The sequence below is a fragment of the Trichoplusia ni genome, chromosome 2, assembly GCF_003590095.1.
Source record: "Trichoplusia ni isolate ovarian cell line Hi5 chromosome 2, tn1, whole genome shotgun sequence".
NCBI classification, from domain to species: Eukaryota; Metazoa; Arthropoda; class Insecta; order Lepidoptera; family Noctuidae; genus Trichoplusia; species Trichoplusia ni.
The window spans coordinates 10,241,601-10,266,728 of NC_039479.1; the positions used below are offsets into that span (position 1 = coordinate 10,241,601).

At 34.7% G+C, this 25,128-nt stretch overlaps 1 protein-coding gene across 1 annotated transcript in view; it reads right to left on the minus strand.

Moving 5' to 3' along the window:
* Positions 1–25,128, minus strand: part of LOC113506960 (cholecystokinin receptor type A-like) — a 94,108-nt gene that overhangs the window by 46,288 nt on the left and 22,692 nt on the right. Inside the window, exon 4 of the mRNA XM_026889809.1 lies at positions 19,827–20,027. Coding sequence (XP_026745610.1) covers positions 19,827–20,027 — 201 coding nt within the window. The remainder of the gene's footprint in view (positions 1–19,826; positions 20,028–25,128) is intronic.

The following is a 25,128-nucleotide window of genomic DNA, read 5'->3' on the forward strand; positions in this document are numbered from 1 at the left end:
TAAATAGTTGAAATTATCACAGATAATATATTTGTGTGGCCTCAGTTATAATAAAATAAAAACCAAGGTTACGGTTATTACCTTGTTGTTAGGTGACAAATTTTAAGGGAGAAAACCACAAATTTATTTCTCACCCAACCTATTTGTTCATTTTTAGCCTATTTTTAGAGAACACTCAGAATCAACGTCGTACTTTATCTGTTATTTAAAATTAATAAAGATTTTCTTCATATGACCAGATGACGGTAGTTGACGTGAGAAGACTGATTAATTTTAATTGATCATGTTTCAAGCTTTTGTAGAGATCAATTTGAACAAAGTCGCTCTAGAATAACTGTTAGTGTCTTAAGAATAGGTCGATTAGGTGACAACTTGGCACAGGCAACAACATCAAGTTAATTTGATTCATAGTTCCATTCCTTAAGTTAAGCTGCCAAATATCTTTAGCCAGATAATATACAGAAATTGTCAAAGGTTCTTTGGCATGGTCTCCGGAGTCCTTATTACTTGGACTAAGCCTGCTACTGGAATAATAAGGCATTGAAATAATTGGCCAATGTTACATTAGCGTTTTATATAAGGCCCTAAGTAGGTGCAGCTAGCAGTTTATAAAATTCATATTAGGCCTTTTTGCTTGTTCCGTTCCCGAAGGACGAAAACCTTTATTCAGGAATCCTTTGGTAATGGTTCAACTGTCCATGATGTGTCACTATCTAGCTATTTTAAGATAAGAATAAAACAAAAAATTGTTTTAAAAGTTACAATTTTAATTACTTGAAACTTTCACAGATGATGTGTTTCTGTTTCTGATTTAAAAACAAAAATAATAATTATATTTTAAAAACCATTTTTTTTTGGAAATTTTTAAACTAACGTAATTCAGCGTCTCAAGTCTGAGTTGCTGTTATATTTTTGATAAAAGTATGTTTTATTGTGCCCTCTGACGTTTCGTATTTCATAAGCAATTCTTTTTGAAATGCCATTAGGTCAATAGACATCGAATCCGACTAACCTAATAGAATACTTTATTGGCAAACTTGAAAGCTTCTCTAGACGACTACGTTTTGCCTTTTTCTTCGTAAGATAAAATTTAATTGAAATTTTAGTTCGTTTCATTTAGTCTTTTGTAAGGACACATTTTTATGTTTTATAGAGCGTCTGCTGCAAAAAAGCAATGCTTTTTTTTTTTGTTTTAAACAAAAACTTACAATCATCTTTCTTCCATCATACTAGTGCAATCTAAAACTTTAAAACATCTGTTACAGTTCTTTAAACAACAAAATTCTGCCTGGAAACATAATAAATGAACACAACAAAATCTCTTTACAAATTCGTCTCAAAATTGCTACATAATGACAATATGCGCGCAAACTTTCAGAAAAAAATGGGCTTACATTCTGTGCGAACATTTATCACATCTACACCATTACGGGCGACATTTTTACATAGCCTAGCAGAATTTACCACGGTCATTTTCACTTGGTGAAACTGTAGTAGAAGCGAAACTTCACGGTTATGAATTTCACACTCCAAAGTTAGTTTCCAACTATTCATTTATCTTTTGATCTTCGAATGGCGAATGAACTGTATATAATTCGCTTGAAATTGTTTTGGTTTGTGGCCGCAAAGTTGATCAGTTTTATTCATCGGTAATTTGTGTGTTTATTGTGGCAATTTTAATAGCGGTCGTTTATTATAAGATTAAAATATTTCATTGAAAATTGTTGTAATATTCAAATACTAGCTGTTGCCCGCGACTTTGTCTGCGTGATTTTCAAGATGTGAAAAACTAAGAAGTTTAATAATAACGATCACCGCAAAAATGTAATGCAATATTGAAAATGAAACATTTTTTTTACATTTTAAACTTCCTTTTTTATTTCTAAATTATAAGTAATCTTGAGCGGCCCAAAGACTATCAAATGTTTAAATTAAACACATTTCATCGTTTACGATACTATCCTGGTGTCAAATATTTCACAGCTGTTTTAATGACTTTTTCTTATTTAATCCCAAAAAGAGGTCTATAACTTTGACATATCTGCCTGCCTGTCTGTCTGTGACATCATAGCTTTCGAACAAATTGAACTATTTTAATTTAAACGTGAATTATGTGCAAGTGTTCGTTTAGACATGTTTGACAAATCGAGCCGTTTAAAAATGGGGGGGTTGCAAGTAAAAAATAATAACACTTCTGCCAAAAAATGTTTTACTTTCGAGGGTTTTCCATTTTTTAATTGGAAAACCCTTGGTGGGTTATGATTTTCGAGCACGTCTGTTCTTGGGACGGCCTACACCTGAAATAGCTAGACGGATGATGACAGTGATTATGAGGTACCTATCATAAAATTGGAACAGTGATAGCCAGACAGTTATTATTTTCACACACGATGTTTTCTGACGATATAAAGAAAATGTCAAATTATTTTTGTGGACGGAGCTGGTGAAGTGAGAGTCAGGCTCGGTAACTGTGGATTTTACATAGTGTCATAAGATATAAGATTTTGCAAAACTGCGCCCAGATAAACGGTTTCCTGAAACACGTTTGATTGCCCTCTTAATATTAAAACTGATCTTCCTCACAAACATTTGGACTATTTCTAAAATAAAAAAGGTGGGAAACGTGTTATCTTGACCCCCTGGTGTTTTGATCATGATTTGCCTTTAAATTGCTGATAAATAAATAGCGTGATAAAAAAAAAACTATCAGACAACCCTTTTTTTAAATTGACAATGACAAAAATCTAAAGTATAGGATATGTGTAATTTGTGATGTTACGACAAAGCAAAATCTAAATCTATATCTATACTAATATATAAAGCTGTAGAGTTTGTTTGTTTGTTTGAACGCGCTAATCTCGGGAACCACTGGTTCGATTTGAAAAATTCTTTTTGTGTTGAATAGACCATTTATCGAGGAAGGCTATAGGCTATATAACATCACGCTGCGACTAATAGGAGCGAAGATACAATGGAAAATGGGGAAAATTCTAACCACGTGGACGAAGTCGCGGGCAACAGCTAGTTAATATATAAAGCTGAAGAGTTTGTTTGTTTGAACGCGCTAATCTCAGGAACTACTGGTCCAAATTGAAAAAATATTTTTGTGTTGAATAAACCATTTATCGAGGAAGGCTTTAGGCTAAAACCATCACGCTGCGACTAATAGGAGCGAAGATACAATGGAAAATGTAAAAAAAAACAGGGCAGATATAAATCATAACTTATATCTTCTACCCACGGGGATGAAGTCGCGGGCAACAGCTAGTATGAACATAAAAGTGACTTCATGTGCATGAGTTCTATTTACTGTACCAATTTACAAAGAAAAATTACGTATTTTATTCGTTAACCTACCTGACGATCATTGAAGTAAAATACCTACCGTCATCCCTACTGCATAAATGGAACTTAAATAAAGACTACATGAGGTTAGTTATGAGGTTACGCTGTCTATACCGACAGCCAAAATAAATTTTCCAGACATTGTATGACGGATGTAAGCGCTGATAGCTACACGCTATTATCGCCTTATTGGGGAAATTTCCAAAAATATGTTCCTAATCCTCGTCGGCTTAGCTTTGGGATCTCAGAAACTCATTCAGTCTCGTTCCTTCCCCTGTTTTTACCAGGCTACGAAAGAAGAAAATTTTAAATAAGTAGAGATTACAACAAATTGTTAAAGGATTTCTTGGAAGGACCACGTGTGGTGTTACGAGAGCGGATAGAGTAATAAATGAGAATATAAGGGGAAGTTTGAAAGTGGCACCGGTTACAGAGAAACTACGTGGTAACCGGCCGGTATAGGCATGTTATGCGGAGGAATGAAAATCATGTGGTAAGGAAGGCGTTAAGCATGGATGTGTGTGATATAGGGGAAGAGGACGACCAAAGAAACGATGGATGGATTGTGTGAAAGACGATATGGCTGTAAAGAGTGTTTCTTGTGAGATGACGGCCGATAGGAAGGTGTGGAAGAAGATGACATGTTGCGCCGACCCCAAATAAAATAATTGGGATAAGGGCAGAGGAATGATGATGACCACGTATGCGGTCTCTGTAATGGCGGATGTAGACTGATCAAATCGTTAAAATGTTGAAAAATCCCAGGTATCAGTAAACATTGTTCTGTCAATAGATACATAATGTCAAAAACCGTCTAGCGTACGCTCTTATTCATTGATAGGTTTGGTCGTACAGATCTTTCACATTGCATACCTATTATGCAGTTTTATGCAAGTTTTGTTTGAATGTTTATATTTTTGTTGCTAGTTGTTACAGATGAACCAAGGTAATAATTAACTGTGTCGTTCAGTAATTTATTGTTGCATATTTATAGATGATGTTTATGTTTCTTTTATTTTACTTGTGAAATAGTCGCAGTAGGCCTATATCAGACTTGAAAGAGAATGAAATCACTAATTTTGTGAAAATGATTTATTTTCGAAAAATCCTATTATTGCTCTGCCAAAAGTCTTAAGATAAATAGCGTGATGTTTTTTGTGTAAATTGATGACCGTGCTGCCTACTACTGAATGGGGTGAAAATACACCTCATAATTGTATTAAACGATGTTATGGGTGAGTCCAAATATTTAAAACTTTACTGCTCATGCCCCCTGCACAGTAGCGTTATGGTTTTTGTATATTTGTTGTATCATGTCTACGATAAGGTTCATGCAAAATTTGAACGAAATATATTCAGTAGTTTATGAGATAATTTGATATTTGTTTATAGATATAAAAGGCTCTTGCTCACTCCCTGTAACGAAAAGCGAGATAATAAGTAAAAAGTATGTTGACCGGACCTCTTGTTGATATTCTCTGAAAATATGAATCAAATCTATCCAGTACTTTCCGAGATCTTTCCGGACATACATACAGACAAACAGACAAACAGACAAACAGACAAAAATTCTAAAATTTATATTTTCGGCATCGGAATCGTTCGTAGACCACCCTGCAATTATTCTTTTTTAAAAATATTCAATGTACAGTTTTTACTTTTCTACAATTTTATTATATGTATAGATTAAAAGCTCAAACGATTTATGGTCACTACGAAAGCAATTATGTGTCATTTACATTATTTTACTATGTCTCTAACAAAATTGCGTTTTGCATGTTTAATGGCACTATTCTTATCAAGAGCTTCTCTTAAAGTAAAATTGATTTTTAGGCTGTAATTCTTGTTTCATAGGTATGTAGACGCGAGTTGTTTGACTGAATGACGTAATATAACACCTCCCTTTCACATCTGCAATCGTATTAATTTAAGAGTTGGTGGTAGGCCCGCTGGTACATAGAAAACTTTTTCATATTAGTAAAAGGTTGATCAACAGATTGTATATTTTAATATATTTAGTAAATTTAAATGCTGGACTGGTTCTTTTGAATTTATTTTGCTTAAATAGAATTTCTTTATTATTTTCCATGTCGGTGATTCTGCTCGCATTTCCGACTACCAAGAAATATTTAATAAACAATACTACTTTTGGAAATATCCCAAGTTGCGCAGCCTTCGACAAGTTTATTGCCTGAAAATTCATGTGCAGGTCATGTTTACGAGTACATAAATATTTTATTGATGTTAGCGTAAAGTGACTACCGGTAGACTATTAAACATAGATACGGCAACATGCAAGTGTTTTCAAATTTAAAAGTTTCCCAACCCAATGAACGACGGCATATTTACATGCTTTCAACATGACCGGAGGAAGAAGATGGCTGATGAAGCCCACACTAGTCATCTTCGAGCACAAGCGAGTCAAAATACCGACTAGGATGAAGTTGTCGAAAAAGTTTTGAAAAATTAAAATCGTATTTAAACCTTAAACTTTGCTTACCAATGGTAAACAACTAAGATGTCGGTGACAGTCTTTCACACATTACCCTAAAGCAAAAAAGCAAAAAACGCCTATGAAAGAATCCTTAAGAAGCTCAAAGAACAGATAGACAGACGTACAATGTATTCTTCAACGTTTCATCATCCCTGATAACAAATCTCTAGATCACGGTAATAAATTAAGCTTTGCGTTTGTGTCGTGAACGTAAAAGGCAATTTATATATAAGTTATCTGTGTACGGTATTTAATTAAGACGTATGTACTCTGTCTACTCAGCTTTTTGTTTCAAGAGGCTGTTAAATCTGAGTTTTGTATATTTACATAGTATGAAGATGAAGTAAGCCTTAGTTGCTAGTTATAAATGACGAATGTTTAATTAAATTTGTATGTTATTTTGCCATTGATTTTGCAGAGGAAACTATTTTGTAAGGATTTCAAATGCAAATTATTAATTTCTCTAAAGCTGTTGTGTTATAAAGTAACAAAATAGACTTAGAATCTAATGCAGTTCAACCAATACTGTCAGTGAAATACGGTTCTATTGTTGCTGACTGTACCATCAGCACAGACTAAGTAAGATATGTATAAAGAATGTTAAAATTTAAAATTTAAATGTTAATTAAGAATGCCTGACTGTCAGTTAGTCAGCAACAGCTGTTGATAAAGAGTTTGAAAAATTACGTAGACCTTCTTTAAATTGAAACGAATTTAAACTAAACAGTGTTCAACGAATCATTAATTTAAATTTAGATTATGTTTTTATATCAACTTTCTATTTATAGGCGAGTCTCAATTTATATGAAGTTCTGACTTTCGTTATTTATTTTGATAGGCATCTGATTCTTAATTTTTTCAGAAACATAGGGTGTTTTTTTTCCATTCCATACGTTGATTTGGATGTGTTTCTACTAGCTTCTTGCCATGCCACCCGAAGTCTTGAATTGTGCTGTCATGTTTCCACGACCATACTAATATTACTTTAAGACGTAGTGGTAAACCTTCAGTACTAACGGCCAACACCGAAGGGAATTTTATTTCTTGCCCAACCACTACTGCCAAAATTGGCCTGTCTAAATACGCAGTAAAAAGAACGTCTAACTATCTTACACACAACATACACCACAATATTCAATACACTTTATGCAAAAGACAATCTTACCGAAGCGTCGTGAACGCAATCTGAATGCGAAAAGGGAAATCATGTCTCATTTTCCCCGCAGTCAAAGTAGATTGCTTTTAGGAAAAGCAGAACATGTGCAAAGACAGCTTACGAACGATGTAATGATTAAATGATACGCGAGCTATCTCGTCGTGTTTGCTTTATTCCTTCTGAAGATGATATGGATTTGACTGTTCACCTCTTGTAACCTGATAAAGTGTTGCTTAACTCATTGCTTCAATCTAGCATCTATATAGTGTTGCTGAAATCTAGATCTCTGAAATGATAAAGCCCTATGTTTCTCTTTTTTTATTTATCAGTTTCTGTCCCACTGCAGGGTAAAATCATTTCTACTCTCGTTCAATCTCTTATTTGCCTTTTATCTTTTTTGTTCTTGTTAATCTTTCGGAAGACCTTTGTTTTTTACAAAGATAAATCTGTCATAAAGGATCTTAGTTAAGCGTCCCACTAACGCCATCTGGGTCTGCCCCGCGATGTTTGTATTGAATGCCACATTCTTGTGTTTATGTACACTAGCTGTGCTCTAAGTAATTAATTTCCATTTTCGTATCAACACTGCACTGCGCTGCGCAGATAGCCGAGTGGTTGTGGTCACTACGCCAAACCGACTGACTGTACGCCTCGTCTCGTAGGTTCAATCTCTGAGTACGACAAGTGTTTTTATCATCCACAGATTTTTGTACTGAGTCTGGGACCTATCTTTGTTCATGTGACTTGACTGTTTCAAATGTTTGTAGTTTGTACAACCCCTGCGACAGATGGATTAAATTACTCTGTGCGGGATTTGTTAAAAAGACATGAAAAACTTATTTTAAGTAAACATTTCGGTAATTAACCATTGACAAAATAAATGAAAAAAAATATGCAAAGACTGCGGTAATTAGCATGTACGAAAAATAAAAGTGCTCTTGAATAAAGGCTTGTAAAATGAGCCGCCTACATCACAAGTGCCGAAAACAGATACAACCTTTCTTACAAAATAGTGGTTTATTTTTGTCATCAACAAAAATGGGGAAACTTTGTCTCATGAAGGTGATAAAGCTTGTTATCATATTGGACTGCACGGATAGCCGACTAATATAGGTGACCATACTAAGCCTATTGAGAGCGACAGATCGAGGGTTCGATCCTCGCGTAGCGCAAACATGTTCTCAGTGTGGGTGTCTTTGTGCAAGAGACTTCAATGTTTGGGAAACCCAGCGTGACACAAGGACTTATGTACTATGAAAGACTAATGGAGTAATATGAAAGACATAGGAAGAGAATTAGACTTTTGGTTAAAATAATTGAAACATAATTACCAAAAATTAAATATTCATGATGATACTTTAAAGTAAATGCTTTAAATACTCAGTTAATTATTTACGTGGTAATCGTGTCAGTAGCTAGAGTAAATTTGCTTTAATTAATTAAACACGGTTGTCACATTAATCATTCAAGTCAATTAGCTATGATCATAGAATGGTTGGCGATTTAGTCTGTTATCTTAGTAACATTAATTCTTAAGTGAAACATTCATTAGGTTCCAGTAAATGTTCAGGACTTAAATAGGAACATACTTGCTAAATAAACGGTCAAGTGGGAATTGTACATACAGGCTAAAGAAAGAAGAAAGGTTTAGGTGAATATAAAAAAAAGAATGACTCCCTGACTGAATTTTAATCCTTGTATCGCGGGAGTCATTAATAATATAAGCCATGGTAGGTGTCAATAATTAATTAGCAAATTAGAAGATTTATTTCTGCAAACAAATAATATATTGGCTACTTGTATGAATGGCTACAGGCATTAATTCCTGTATAGGAATTAATATGTGATTCAAAATAAATAAAGTAATAATGTGACACTAAATGCAGTGCAGCTGAAATAAGCGGCTGTCATTAATTGAAGACTAAAAAACATAAATAAAAAACAGACGAACCGAACGAACCCACTTTTACAGCAGCTATCACTAAAACCCTGTCGGTATTGAATGGGCTCTAGGCGCGAATTCCACGAACCACTTACCCGTTTTCCGGTTGCGCTACAAAAAGTCGTGACGATCCTACGGTAAAAAGAACTCGAATGCCTCCCTTTGAAAAATCGAGTGAATGAAAAACAAGTGCCAGTCAGACTCGCACACTCGCCACTGAGAGTTCAGTACAAATATGCTACAGACAAATTTCGTGCAAATCTACCATGAAAATTGGTCACACATCTCATTTGTAAGTTTCTTAACCTTATTTTTTTTATTATTTCTTGTTGTAGTATCAAAAGGAATAACTCATCTTTCAATATTTCAACTATTAAGACATATCTTAGTTATGTGGTTCAGTAGCATCCTAGGCTTTTATGTTTTCAGTAGGGTGTATTTAAAAAAATATCAAACAGAAACAGATACCTAGTAATTTACGTACAACTTAAACAGTATTATAACTTAACAATAAACCACAAACAGAATTACTTAGTCATTAAGCCTACACCTTTAGTAAACAAAGGGGGCGTTAAAACATATTGTTAGAAAGTTCACGACCCCAAAATATCAACGAAAAGCCTTGACCGTGGCGGGAAATCGCGTGTTCAATGTACTCTCCATAGCAACAAAGACAGTTTATCATAACTATAAGCTACATCAGATTCAAAACAATTTTGATTGGCTTTAGAAGGTCGCGTGAATTTCGTCATTAGGCTTTGTTTGGCTAAGTGCATATAGTAGCGCGATGTCGTGAAAAATGGCGTGGTATCACACGAAATCATAACTTCTAAGCTAAGCTGTTTTGTAGCAATTTAAATCGGGATTTGCAAAAGGGAGTAGCATCAAATAAGGCATATGTATTTTTATTTGAAAAGACAATAACGCAATCTAATAATAAACTTGCATGAATCGAAAAACGTGGTTTTAGGCAAAACATTATTGAAATGAAAACAGCATTAGGCAACAAAAACAGTATTTATATGACTCCTATAAAATTTAATGTCTAAAAAGTTTCTTCATAAAAGTGTACTATCATAAACAACTTTAAAAATTAACAGCACTAATTAAAAACCTCACGTCATTCAGCTATGAATAGGTTAAGTACCAAAGCCTAATAAATAAAAAGGCTGAAATAAATATTTTGAATAAAACTGAACGACCTTATGCAAAACTAATATAATGGTATGTGCGTTATATATGGCACAGCACTTAAAAAGTCCATTCTAGTTTGACCTCCAGGGATTCTTGCATGTTAAAGCATTCTTTTAGTAAAATGAGTGCACATAGAAACTGCATAAAAAAGAAGACCATAATGGTATTATACAACACTACGTTCAATGCACTACGGAGTATAAGGTATGTTTATAGGGGAACTTTAAAATAGATTTATAATCTAGAATTATTTTTATTTATTAATATATTGACAGCTATAAGCCTTATATTAGGCACTCTTAAAATGTGATGAATATTTATAGACCGCCCGCAATTTCTCCCCGTTTTTTGAAACATATTTCATTTCTGTTCGTATTTTATTAATCACTAGCTTTTCGCCCGCGTCGAGGTTGGTTACATCGCGTTTCCAAGAGAATTCTTCAAAAGTCCGGGATAAAAACTATCCTATGTTCTGTCTCAAGGTCAATTCTATCTTTGTACCAAATTTCATTAAAATCGGTTCAGTGGTTTAGACGTGAAAGCGTAACAGACAGACAGACAGACAGACAGACAGAGTTACTTTCGTATTTATAATATTAGTAGGGATAGCGTAATAAAAAAAATCAAAATCCATTTATTCAAAATAGGCTACACTTATTGAATGTCAAAATATACAGACAGCTCCCCGTATCGCCCACCCTCACCGCTCCCTAAGTGCTCTAGCTGTGAAGAAGAAACGGCGCAACAAACTCCACAACATAGCACGCTGTCGCTTTATTACATAAATATATTTACACCTAAATTGATTATTAAGGAAACGCTGCAAAATAAGACAGTGTTTACAGAGGGTGGGGTATGACTTATTTGATCTATTTAATAAACTAACAACCAAGACAGTAGTACGACCAGTCACCACAAGCAGCACCCGTTCACGAGCATGACGCAATGTTATACATTCTATAGTCTTCCTCGATAAATCGGCAATCTATCACGTATATTTTTTCAATTCGGTCCAGTAGTTTCTGAAATTAGTACGTTTAAACAAACAAATTATCAAACTCTTCATCTTTATTGATAAATATTGAAATATCTCTAAGCGATACATCATAGAAGAAAATTTAATAAACAAATTGTTTGTTAAGCTGCTCCATTCCGGTTGTGATTTTCTCCGTTTCGACTGAAGAAAATGGCTTATGTCTGCTTCAATAGCATAAGCTGGTTTAATATTGCTTTCAGATGATTATTAAATGTTGAGAGGAAAGCTAAATTAAATGGTCTTACTATTATTATACGGGCTAAATGAAAATTTCTATTAGGATTTTCCAAATTGTTCTTACGTACAGTCTCAAGAACTTATTATTTTTATACGAACGCAAATGACTTAAAACTATTTATTATATTGGTCAAATTATTCCAAAATATAAAAAAAATAGATAAAAGTACCTCTACATTACTTCACAGATGATTATTGTAAAGCAGAACCACAATTTCGAAAAACGAAAAATGAATATTAAGATGATAATATAAACGTGGTCATGAAAATTCAATTAAATCTCCATGAAGCGTTGTAGTTCGCACGTTCTGAAATTGCATTTTCTGAAGACATAAATTTCAGCTTAACATATGAGCTAAGTTAAGTAACAGCCTATCAAAGGCTCAAAACACGAAATTACATGAAGTTGTAGAGTTGAAGCCAGCTGTTAATATGTTATTTAGCAACACTTCAACTTATAATTAGAAAATATAATTTCAACACGTTTGTGAAGAACAGCCGGGATAAGTCATTTATTTGTTGTGATATTTTCAGCTTTGAAATAAGGTTGAAATTGGTGAGACTATTTTAATGTAATCACTATGACACCTTTTGAAACGTCATGAAATTTACTAGTCAGTGACGAACAAAACGTAAGAATGATTGCTTTAAAACAACCTCTACTTTTAGTACTTGTCGTAAAAGCACCGTCTCACATCTGTAAAAGTTTCAACTTTATGGTTTAGCTATCATGATTTATGAGATGATGATGTCGTACGGCCCGACAGACAAACGGTTCGACAGCGGAGCCTCAGTAATAGGGTTCTGCTTATACCCTTTGGGTACGAAAGCCTTAAAATATTTGCAAACATATCAGTTATACCACTTGTTAAAAATTACACGGACTTAGTACAAGTACATATTTTCCGTGTTGAGGGCTAAAACGGTCCACTTCCACAAATTCATTACCAAATACTAATTCCTTGCTTTCGAAAAGTTTTCAAGTGAAAAGCTCAGTAAACAAACTCTTCAGACTAATGAGGATAAACAGTTACAAAGTCTTTGAAGAAGTACTTCAGCTTTAACAGACTTTGCCTTTTGAATTCTTGAATAATTGGTTTGAAATAAACAACAATTAAAACCAAAAATTCGGATTGCCGATTGGTGGAAGTCACTACGCCAAACCCACTGCGTGACACGCGCCTAAGCGTGGGTTCGAACCCAGCGTAGGACAAGTGGTTGTGTTTTTCACGAATGCTTGTCCGGAGTCTTTGTTCAACCGCATCGTTTCTAGCTAGGGTTCTTTATTACGTTTCGCCAAAATCGGTCTAGCCATTTCAAAATCATGAACAGCTTTCTAGCTTTCTAAGAAGGGTGTTATAAGTCCAAAATTGGTTAACCAATTAAAGTGCAGTTTTTTTTTGTGTCTGGTATTTTACATTTAAAACTAATATTACCTCGTTTCTGAGATAAACTATTAATCTATTACATTCACGAGAGAGAACCCGCAGCCAAAATTTATCTCACTATACACGTTCTAATTATTTTGGAAATTTTGGAAATGTTTACATATAATCCCGTGGTTCATTACTCGGTTAATTATTAACAGAATACTAATTAAAACAGGCCGCATGGAACTCGACAAGCTGGTATTATCTCATAGTTATCAATAGTACTGGAATTGGGTTGTGAAAATAGTTCACTGAACAATAATTAATTTGTTTTACTCATTTTCGTGAAGAGGAAAACCTTAATAGTCATTATTGTAATTGGAGCTAGGCGTGGGTACACCCAGAATTCTAATTGTTGTAATTAATTCTGGATGTAGTACCAATTTATTCTCATTCAAAGCATATTCATGACTTTCGTTAATATATTTAAGATTTATGTATTTCATAAACTATGTTTTAATATTAATGACCCTACATTTTAGCAAATTTACAAAATTTTAAAAACAACTTTACAAAATACTAATCTTGTTAAACTTATTTAAATAATGCAACGGCTCGCAACTCCGTCCGTCGGAAACTAGTCGGGTAATCCCGATAAATACGATTGAGTGAACCGTTGCAATTAGCTATGAATTATCCTCACGAAAGTATATCAAATTTAAGCAAAATACTTGAATGAAAAACCCATTTCAGCAGTCTCAGTACGTTAAATTTAATTTTATGAAATGTCATTCAAGGTGCAATCCATTCACAGTTTTATTTTCAGAGTTTTCTCACGCAACTTACGTGTAGGTATCATAAAATGTTATGACTTGCACACTACAGCCCAATAAACAAATGTAAATTGTCAATTTCGTGTTTTTTTACGTCTGACTGAATATTTAAGGCAAAATAAACCACAAAGATGGGTAACATCTGTTTTCATTCTAATTGATGGGCCAAACACCTTCAATTAAAATAAAAACGGCTGACGATATAAAAGCTGAAGGTTCTTTTTAAAACGTTAGTATGCAATTTTAGAATCTGCGGTGGTGGAATAAAGATGAATTTGCAACGTATAGATTTAATGTCTATAGTATTAACATGAAATATGTTCTTTTACAAACTAGTCTACATTTCAAGACTTGTTAATGCTAGACGCGTTATAGCGTTTCCATAAATCAAAAAGATCTCGGGTTTGTAACTACATTATCTACAACTAAAAATAAACGGCTCCCGACCAAAAGAATTTAATCCTCGTAAAGTGAGGGCATGCAAAAACATTCAAGTCACAGGCACAAACACATGTGTCTCCTCTTTGCATCTTCCTCAAGTTTATTTGATTTAAGAACATAAATCTTGTCTGAGTTAAAGACTGACTGAATATAGCTGTTTATTATTTAACACAGAATATTACGAGTAAATCTTATTCATCCGCATACATCACAGATATGCACAGGAAATTTGGACCTTATGACGTTGTAGCAAGGTGAATTATTCACTACGTCATATTATGGAACACCGACCACTACCTTTGTTCGTTGCGAAATTGGTGAACAGAAATAGAAAGTCATAAAACGAGCCATTTATTCCTTTCAGGCTGGTATGCGTGTACGAATACGTAGCTATGTTCATGCGCTGTGCATGTTCCACGGGTATGAAGGGTGTATATTTCCAGTGCCGGTGACATCGCCAGAGAGTGTTCATGAATAAACTCTGTTCGATTGTGAGTCAAATTGGTATGAATCGGTCCATAAATATTGTTTGTAGTCTGTATTTGTATGGATAGTCAAAAAGTCAAAATGGTTGATGCAAAAATAGTAGTCTCATTTTGCCAAAATCGTTTTTGGGTATATGAGCGGGTTGTGTCGGTTTTGCTAGAGTTTTTTTAATAAAAAGGGAACAATACAGTAAAAAAATGTGATAACTGTTGTTATAGAATTATTGACGTATGCGAAATTTGAAAATGGCGTCTAAAATTGTTATGTGCACGCTGCTGATTAATGATAATGATATTTTAACTAAATAACTGTGTGTGTTCAAAACGGATACGTCATGATAAATTATCATTTCTCTAATTAGTTGTAAGCAAACAGTTTCTAACTTCGGGATGATTAATGACATATCCACTGCAAGGATATCTGGATAGTAAATGACTTTATCAATGCATACTTAAGAAGGTTAACTGTATATAATCAACTAGCTGTTGCCCGCGACTTCGTCCGCGTGGTTAGAAGATATAAGTTATGATTTATACCTGCCCTGTTTTTTCCACATCCTCGATTGTATCTACACTCCTATTAGTCGCAGCGTGATGGTATATAGCCTAAAACCTTCCTCGATTAATGGTCTATTAAATACAAAAAAAATTTTTCGATTTGAACCAGTAGTTCCTGAGATTAGCGCGTTGTTGTTGTTGTCAAACAAACAAATTCGTCAGCTTTATATATTAGTATATATAGATTCTTTTTTTTTTGGATGAGAAGTCATCAAATGTTTTTTCCCGCTTTAGTTAGAGGCGAAGTGAGTTTCAGACTTTTAGGGACTGGCTACCCATGTTTCTTCCTTTGCCCCTTGTGTACCGGGTAGCAACCTTTTCGGATAATAACGCTGGACCGGCAGGCATCAGCTCTAATACACTAACATAGAGCTGATGCTACATGCTGAGCTGGGCTACATAGAGCTGATATCTCTTTGAGACGTGTCTTGGACCTCGAATGCGTCTTCCGGCGCGGGCCTGGTCCCGATTGGGCGGTAAGCTACCCATTACCGACGGTCTGCAGGCTTCTATGATTGCCGGGAGTAGTCACATGATAACATCTTATTGTCTTCTCGTCAGTCTCCCTTATAAAGAACACAAAGTTATACTAAAATTTATTCTAATTTTAGGACCACAGAATGATCTAAAACTGCAAAACTTCTAAACGTCAATTCTAAACTTTCATTTAGTTGTACTGACCTATTAAACCTGACTTTCCAACTTTTAAGTGATGTTTGGGCTTTCACATATATTAAATAGTCAACCCTCGTCCCTCGTGCTTTTAAGAAATAACAAACATTTTGGGTACTGCAAAATTTAGGGTGGGACAATTGTATAGCTCGTCATACTTAATTGTTTGTCATAGCAACTATTTGGTGGATAAGCTGTTGACAGAAATGTTACTGTGAATTGAAAAACTTAAAATAATTAAAAGTTTTAAGGAACGAGAGCCCTCTGTCACGATGAAGTCGGTAACTATGACGATAATTTGAGAGTTTTTCCAAATTCACCCATGCACTGTGAAGGAATATTTTAGGGGCAGGTCCGAAAATTTGAGCAGTCCAACCAAAAGGAGGTTCGTAATAACAACAACGATAGATAACTTGGATATTGAGCCAAACTGTATGCGGAAAGCGGGGGATTGGCTATTGTGGTGCAACCTGCGAAGGGTCAATATTTATCTGCGGATCGCAGTAGGTTGAGAATTTTGATTGAAAAAGGGATGTAAAAGTGTCTCAAAGCCAACGTAAATATTAAAAAAGTCCATAAGAAATGACCCCTGTGCTGATCAAACACCTACACAAATATTTACACCACACCATATTACTAAAGTCATAAACTTTTAAGAGTCGGTCCTAAGATACAAATCTGGTCCTTTTCCTACGTGACTGAAATCAGAATTGTAGGAAAAATATCAAATTTTCATTATTGCTTTCTTACCTTATGATCCCAAAAATTCTTTCGTTTTATTTTTTTTTGGGAGAAAGGGTTTCTTGGTTACGAAGCACGCGTGTCTTTTTTGTTTTTGTGTAATTGCCGGAGAGTGACAGTGCAAAAATATGTCCCTATTGGAGTACCTTGTTCTACTCTCCAAAGGACGAAAACGAATTTTTTTTTTTAATAAATCAAAATATAATACGATGTTAGCTTACATATCTCATAATCATAACAACTGGAACTGAATCAGGACAGACACTTTGAGAAGACATTTTCCTGCTTCGAAGGTAAGAACGAATCTTACATACGTACATATATACTTAATTAAAACTGAAAGACACTAGGCGATGCTTCATCACTGAAAAAGATCGGTAAAACGTGTTTGGAGTGTAACATGAATGCTAATTAGGACGAAGTAGAAAGTTATTGTAGACGCCCTTTGGCCCACACAAGGGAACTAGGAAATTTTAATTTAATACTACTTTATAATCTTCAATCATTTTAATCAACAATAACAAGGATTTGCGTAAATTATAAAAAGCTCTAGGCAAAACCTCACAAAAGTAAACTATTCCAAGAGCCATTGTTAGGCTGCTTGGGATTATGCCACGCGGCCGATAAGCTCCTCTTACCGATAAATACAAGTTAACTGTTACACGAATCCGTTGGACAAGTAAAGCGATTATGGAAATTACCTTCTTGAATGCGAAACGTTAATCGGATTAATTCCTTGATAGCGTAACGCTTAACTATAGAGAATTTGTCTTTCAATCAAATCCAATATCTTTATTAGCTCAAAATTTGATTCAAGAGATGAAATAAAACTATTAGTTAAACTGTCCTGTCGGAGTAGTGGTTAGCGGCCCTGACAGCTATTATTGAATACCGTGGGTTTCGATTACCACCTAGGACAAATGTTTGTGCGATGAGCATGATCATTTGTTCTGTGTTTAGGTGTAATTTACCTATATAATGTACTAGCCGTCCCGACAAATATACCCTACGTATCGCCTAGCAGTCGACACTATAATTTTTTCTACGAATATTGTGAGACATACATTAGCCAAATCGGTTCAGCCGTTTTTGAGTTTTAGCGAGACTACCGAACAGCAAATTCATTTTTATACATCAGAATATGTTTATATATTTAGCTTGTACTTGGCTCTTATTTAATACTTATTTTATTGATGGGATCCACATATGTAAGCAACCCCAACCAAAGCAGAAAAGTTTTACTTTTAACACATTATTACTGTGCACTTCTTCGTTAACTGATAAACTTGTGTTCCTTGTCACAGTTATAATGATGTTATTGTCAAAGATATTTCGGGTCTATTTTCCAGACGAGCTCCTTCTAACCATAATAAGCAAGACATAATAATTATTAAAATGAAGTCATAACAATTTTCTTCCGTAGTTACATTTAAATAATAAACACTTTACAGATGTAATGGCTTTGTTTACCCCGGAGTAACATTAACTGGAATATTTGTGTCTATTTCTTTTTCGTATCAGTTGGCAGTCGTAAGATTAATGTTTAACTTTGATAAACAGATTTGCACTAATAAAGCTTTAGATATTAAGGATCGTATCAAATTCTTATGACATCCAGTTTTCTAGGGTAGACGCTAAAAGTTAAAGTTCGACGGTCGAAAATACATATAACAAAATTTTATCTCCACAATTTGCAATAGTATTGTAGCTATCTTGAGAAGTCCATGTTTATTCTTCTATGGTGCAGGACTAGCTAGCCCCAGGTAAATAATCTAAGTCAATTAAAAGTAATCAACGATGCGTCTGTATCTTGGATCTATGTCCACGTGTTGGTCTTTAAAAAGAACCGGGTCTCTTCCGATAAAGTTTTACCTTGAAGAAGATACAAATCCTCAACCCAATTGCCTGGGCAAAAAGATACCCCTTAGATTGGTTGTTAGACTTTTGACTACCTGAAACAGCTGTTTCCTTTGTTGACAGCAGTCGAAGATGTATTATTAACAGCCGGGACACGAATTTAACGCGCTTTCCGAAAGACGGAGGAACTCGTTATGACATAGATTTTCACCCATTCACGGACGTAAGCGTAGCTTAACTTGATCGATCCACTTTTGCGGTCGTCTTCTTCGTTTCTTTTCCTCCTTTTCGATGCTGAATATGCTTTGGTTATTGTGTCGCTCACTTTCTAATCCGTCCAATTAGTGCGGGCGTAGACAAGGCGGTCGTTCTTGTTCTTTGACCGATTTGAACTAACGACACACGGTATATCCCACTACGTTTATGACAAAAAATGCACTTCAAAATTGGGACTTTTCATTTTCCTGAACTATGTGTTTTAGCGAGTATTTTTTTCAGATCTTAGCATTATAGCTCAGATCTGACTTTGACTTCTTCACTATCTTCCGGACTATAATGAAGTCATGATATTTTTATAAGTTAGGAAGAGATCTAAATTCCGGTATACAATTTTAGATCATTTTCAGCTTCAATATGGCGAATATCAATCAAATTAAATAATAAGGATATATTTGAATAAATATCCTTATTATTTAATTAAAACAACATAAAATGTATAAAAGTTTCGTTCCTCCTTTTTTGTAGTAAATTTTGCGAAAGCGTAAATTTCGTTTTAAACTTTAAAATATGTCTTATCACGTCGCCGGTTTATTTGAGTGCGCGTCATTCGTGTAATATTAACTCAGTAATGTAGTTTGTCAGTTGACATAATTATTTAACTTTAATGCCAGAAGGCTTTTACAACGAGCAAAAAGCATGTATTATAAGTTTGCTTACAAATAATGATGTAAACTATTTTAGGTGTTGCTCTTGGGGATTATATACTTAGTCTAAAGATTACAATTAAATTAATTACCTGTTCGACACGGTCATGAGAAAAGTACTAGATACGTTTAATTTAATATCCTCAATTCAAAGTGGTTTAGCCATGTTTTATTATATTAACCAAACATGGCTGTGGCAATAATTCCTATTAAGTCGGACTCGTGACACTGACGATTCCGTACGAAAAGGCTAAAGAAAAAAGAAATGGTATCCAAATACATTTCTAACCAAATTAATACCGTTATAGCGGCAAGAATACATAACTTGAAAAAGTAACTGGATAGCTCATGAGATACAGCCTGGTTACAGACAGAGGAGCATTAGAAACTGAGTTTCGTTGATACCCTTTATCGTTTTTATTTAATTAATTAAAGATAATTAATTAAAATGAAATGAGTAGTCGGTTTTGATTTACCAATTTGCTATAGGTACCTAATTATACTTAAGTACTGTAAGGTATTGACTTTTCGTATTGACTTACCGTTTCCTCTCATTGGTTGTAGAGTAGACACGATCAGTATTGGTGAGTTGAATATGATGGAGAGGATCCAGACCATGGCTATCATTTTGTAGGCGTGGCACTGCGTCTGCCACTTCCTGGACTTGAGAGGTCGGCAGATCGCGAAGTATCGTTCCAGAGAAATGGCTACTAGCGTCCAAACGTCCACTGAGACGGAGACCGCTGCAAAGAAAATAACAATTTAATATGAGGTAACTTAAAAAAAAACTAAGGCAGAAAAATTAGAAAATACTTCAAGGACCTTTGAAATTAAGAAAATATTCGTTCTGATTTATTTTTTCGAGGTTATAATGTCCGACAGCTTTCCCTCAAATTCTTCCACTCCTAGAAAGCGAGAACCTTTATCCCTTATAAGCGTTATTTTATATGTACATACATTTTTAATTATATACTTAATGAATCTCTGATATTATTATATTTTTCCAAGATTGTAATATTTCACTACTGGGTTAAGCTCTACCACAAATCCTCGTGAAAACGAAAGTCTTTTTCCTTAATGACCTAGTCTAGCTTTTATCCAGAAAAATCCAATAACACCCTAACATTTGAACTCGTCATATTTTCGGGTGTTGTTCAAATAACCAATGACATGGAGTATAGACATAATAAAGGGGACCTCGATCGTCAAAATTGATTTGAAATCCAAGTGTGGTCCTTGAAATAAGTCTCCAATGTCGACCACAGGCCTTTGACTGACATAATCGTCCGTCGGTATTTGCTCGTAACCTACACACATTTTATTTCAGAAAATGGTTCCAAATTTTTTTTGCATGTTCGTATAGATTACTCTGGTTCTACATGTAATGGATATATTGAAATCCTAGGAGATTGATGAATGGAAATAGCTTTCGACGATGATCGATGATCCGGTCGACATACTTCGGGGTACAAATCGACTTCAGATGAATCAATGAGTCCCAAGTGAAATGTAGAATTTCATTTCAAAATGTCGATAGACGAATAAACAAACTGACAGAACACGGAACCTTAAAAACAAAAGTTTACAATTCTTTTTTTACCCTGAATTAAAATACATTTTCGTTGAAAATAAATTAAAAAAACCTGTCTCTACCCACTATCTTATTTTTTTTGGCTCAAAATAAATTAATAAAGACCTATCATTTCTTTTTTCCCGTAATTTAATAAACTCAAATCAGGATATAAAAAGAATTTAAAAGCAAAACGCCAAATGTTGATTGTTAAAAGAGAAGGTATTATGTCGCTCAAGTAGGATGAAATGTTTTACGCTTTTCCAACAATCTGTCATTGAAAGGGTCGCACCAAGAATTTCATGTTTTTCAACTCAATCTGTGTCAAATTTAACTAAAAGGTTTAATTTATTTATAAATGGGAAGTGAAACAGCAAACAACGTTGTTTTTAAAATAGATTTGAGGAACTGACAGCGCTTTTTCTTTAAATATATTTCTGGGCTCCGGTATATTTGAACACTGGCTCTGTAGGTACTACCTATGCGGTCCTATTTATGGACTTGCATCCACGAGGTGTTGAAGGTGTTACAGTATAGGCTTTAAGCTATGTACATTTGTGGACCCTGTAGGACTTTTTCAAAGTAATATCATGTTTCCTCATATTTTTTGTCAAATACCACAAAAAATGCTGGAGAAAACGTCGAAAAGAACCTGGATACTAAATAGAGGAATATGATACCGCCAAACCGCAGTGAGCTAGACTATAAATCAATACTCAAGCCTCCCCTATATGGAAATACCCTATGCCCAAAAGGGTCTTATATATAGAGCCTGATACTATACAACCAAGTTCTACGATTTCTATCGATAGATTCGGCATCAAGTGATCAGAATTTTGATAAATCTTAAAGTACGTCACAATACTAAATTTCATCATCATCATCATCATCATCCACAGCCTTTATCCTCCCACTGCTGGGCATAGGCCTCCCCTTTCTCGTGCAAATTTCTACGGTCCTGTGCTAGCCTCATCCAGACTCGACCCGAGACATTTATTATGTCATCGACACATCTTGCTCCCGGACGACTGACGCTTCTTTTGCCTTGTCTAAATTAATTCTAAATTTAGTTACCAAATATCGGTCTAGTTAGCCATAGTTGTACTAGTTAGTTGCAGTAGTTGTGGTGTGCCGTGAGATTCTTAAAGCATTTTCTTAAACAACATTCAAGTTATCATCAGAAAGACTCCTAGAGTCAGTACAATCGTTTGTGGTTGACACAAATTCTTTTCCTACGGTGGGATCGAACCTGCGAAATGGAGCGCACAGTCTATCTGGCGTTTTATTATTGCAATAGTCGGTCCGTTATCTTCTAGTAGTAGAAAGTATAGTGTTAATTGCAACTAATCGGATACATTTATGAAAATTATGTAAAAATATCGTATAATACTATGTTTGTATAAAATAAATAAAACAAGAACTGTTATCGAGCCGATCAAAGGCTTCATTAAATTATTTTTAAATTTATATTGATTTCATACGCAGAACAACGAAACCGAATAACGTTTATTTGCATTTAACTTTGAATTCCGAATAGTCCGCATAACAATATTTCAGTTCCCTACATTGAACAACAGGCAGTCGGAATTTTGATCAGTTCTGGTGATAAAAAGAATACATTTGTGTGTTCTTTTTATCGTTTCCGATTATAGAGTAAAATAAAAATAAAAACTAACTGTTAACATTCGCTCTTGGTGTAACAATTATTAAAAATATAAAAAGTTTTTTAACCAAAATACTTAATCAACCTCTTTTCATTCCAATAAATCTGTTTTCTTCATTTTAATATCCGTTTATGTGTTAATTAATTATCTTGTAATGTAAATATCCCACAACTGGAAATAATTAAAGGGCATTTGCCTTGAACTGATGGAAAAATAAAAAAGGCAATTTTGCATTGGGAAAATCGTGTATAATAAAAACTATTCACTAGACCAAACCTTGTAAAAAGCTGATCACATTACCAATATTTAACCAGTCATCGTAAAACAGTACCAAAAAAACCTTTTTCAAAATGTAATACCGATACGGAATTTATTGAGCACTTTATTGAGTTACGGTTCTGTATAGATATAGGTAATAATGGACGGTAGCTGGATCCCTAAATCAGTTTACTGAGAGCACTGAAGCAATAAAGGCCTAGACTTGTGTAACCGGGATTAATGTGGAGTCATAAAATACAACACTTTCGGGTTTGGATTGATGTACTCAGCTCAACTAGTAGTGATAGCGAAGTGGTATGACCGTTGGACTGTCAACTCAAGGTCGTAAGTTCAAATCCCGCACGAACCGATACCTTTTCGAATTCTTTTACATAATATTTCTAAGTAATTATCACAGTGAAGGAAGATCGTAAATAAACCAAAGAATTGAGTATTTTCTTAAGCTGACAGGCATTTTAACTCCGACACCAGGTTGTAAGGTAAATTAACCCTATCAAAAAAAAAACATTTCGAAAAATACCGTCCAAATTTTTTATATATTTGCGCATACGGCCAGCTGATTTAAAAACTCAATCAACACCACATTCTTTAAAAGCATGGATTACTTTTGTCAGTAAAACATAGAAGCTTAAAGGATTTTTTGGTCTATCCTGATAGCAATGTATATTTCATATTCCATAGTGTGTATTTCTGCGGGCCATATTCCATTTATCCGCCGTTCTATCCATTTTCATAACCGTTTATTTCCAAGAAACTGCCTGTTCGTCTGTAGTACGTGTTGTATGAATTTTGAACTGTGGATTAAAGATTATGTTCGTTTTCATATGCAGGATGAACTTGCTGCACTGTAATTATTATCTCTTTATCGTATTATTGTTTCAACAGCCACCAACTTCAAGACATTACTGAAAGCAAGATGATGCGCCATAGGTGGTAAAAAAAATGAAACCTAATTTTCCCGTTTTTTTCCCTAGCCACTGCTGGGCAAAGGTATCACCCAAATCCTTCCAAAATTTTCTATTCTGGGCCACATGGAACCAACCTGTGCGGTAAGCGTTAAGGTCGTCTCGCCACCGCTTCCTAGGTCGCACACGGCGACGCCGTCCATCCGCTGGTTCCCATAGAGTGGTGACTTTTGCCCAGCAACCATTTTCCCGTATGCTGGTAAAATTATTTACGCCTAAAATTTGCTGTTCGCCGGAAACCTAATTGGGAATTAACTAATGTGTTGAAGTGAGTTCAAACAAAACAAACCCTTAAAATTTGTTTTGCTGAAGTCATGCTTTGCATAGTAGTAAATAGTGGGTTCGTATGCAAAAATTTTGCTATGTCCGAAATTTGAAGGGATGGTTTGAGTGAACCCGAAAACGAAACAAACATACTGATGTTCAGACTAACATCATTAGTTCGGCGTTTTCCTGTCCATTGGTTTCCAATAACGAGTGGAAGCTGCAGTACTTCGCCGTTCATAGTTTATGAAAGAGATACTGTGATGTAGCCGAACTTCGCTTAAAGGTTGTTGACGTAGTGGATGCCTCCGTCTGTATTCACATTTGGACTTTGTCAGAATTAATTAACGAACCGGTTTTGGTATTAGGACTAACTTTATTTTGATCAGCAGTATTTGGACGTTCGTACTGTTTCCGTTTGTGTACTTAGAGTTTTTTGGTTGTATTATTGAATGTGTGTTTTGCACTTGAATTAAACTGGAGTACTCTTCCAGTTTCAAAGTAAGTTTTTTTTGCTGAAATTTGGTCTGGAGTAGCATTGTTAGTTATACATCAAGTTTACCCCGTTAACAGTATTTTTAACGTGGACGAGTGCTGATATATTCAGCACGAAATTGTTTGTTTTCATGAACTATCATACATTACATGCTGTTGTATTTTTCAAGAAAGCTTATTGCAGGATCTGAACTATAAATGACCGGTCAAGTATGGGTAGGAAACACGTCACGGGGGGGTTTAGTACAAATTTAAAAAGATCAAAATCAAAATAAATTGTCATTTATCAAATTTATGACCCCACCATATTCATTATCTGTGAAAATGACTTCTGTTTAGCTCGAACAGTTCCTGAAATACGTCCTAGACCTAGACTTATAAATAGGAGACCCTCAATAGTAGTTCCGTTTTAACTCTAAGTTTACCCATACAAAAGGGAAAACAGATCAACAATAGTTATTCATGAGGTCTATTAAATTCAATCCATACTGTCCTCAGAATATGAATAATGATGTCTTGAAGCAGTAAATTCTATTTTGATAAGCTGTATCATATCTTGCTCTATTAGCAAGAGGAAACTGTATTAATTTGTGACGAGGGTAGCTAC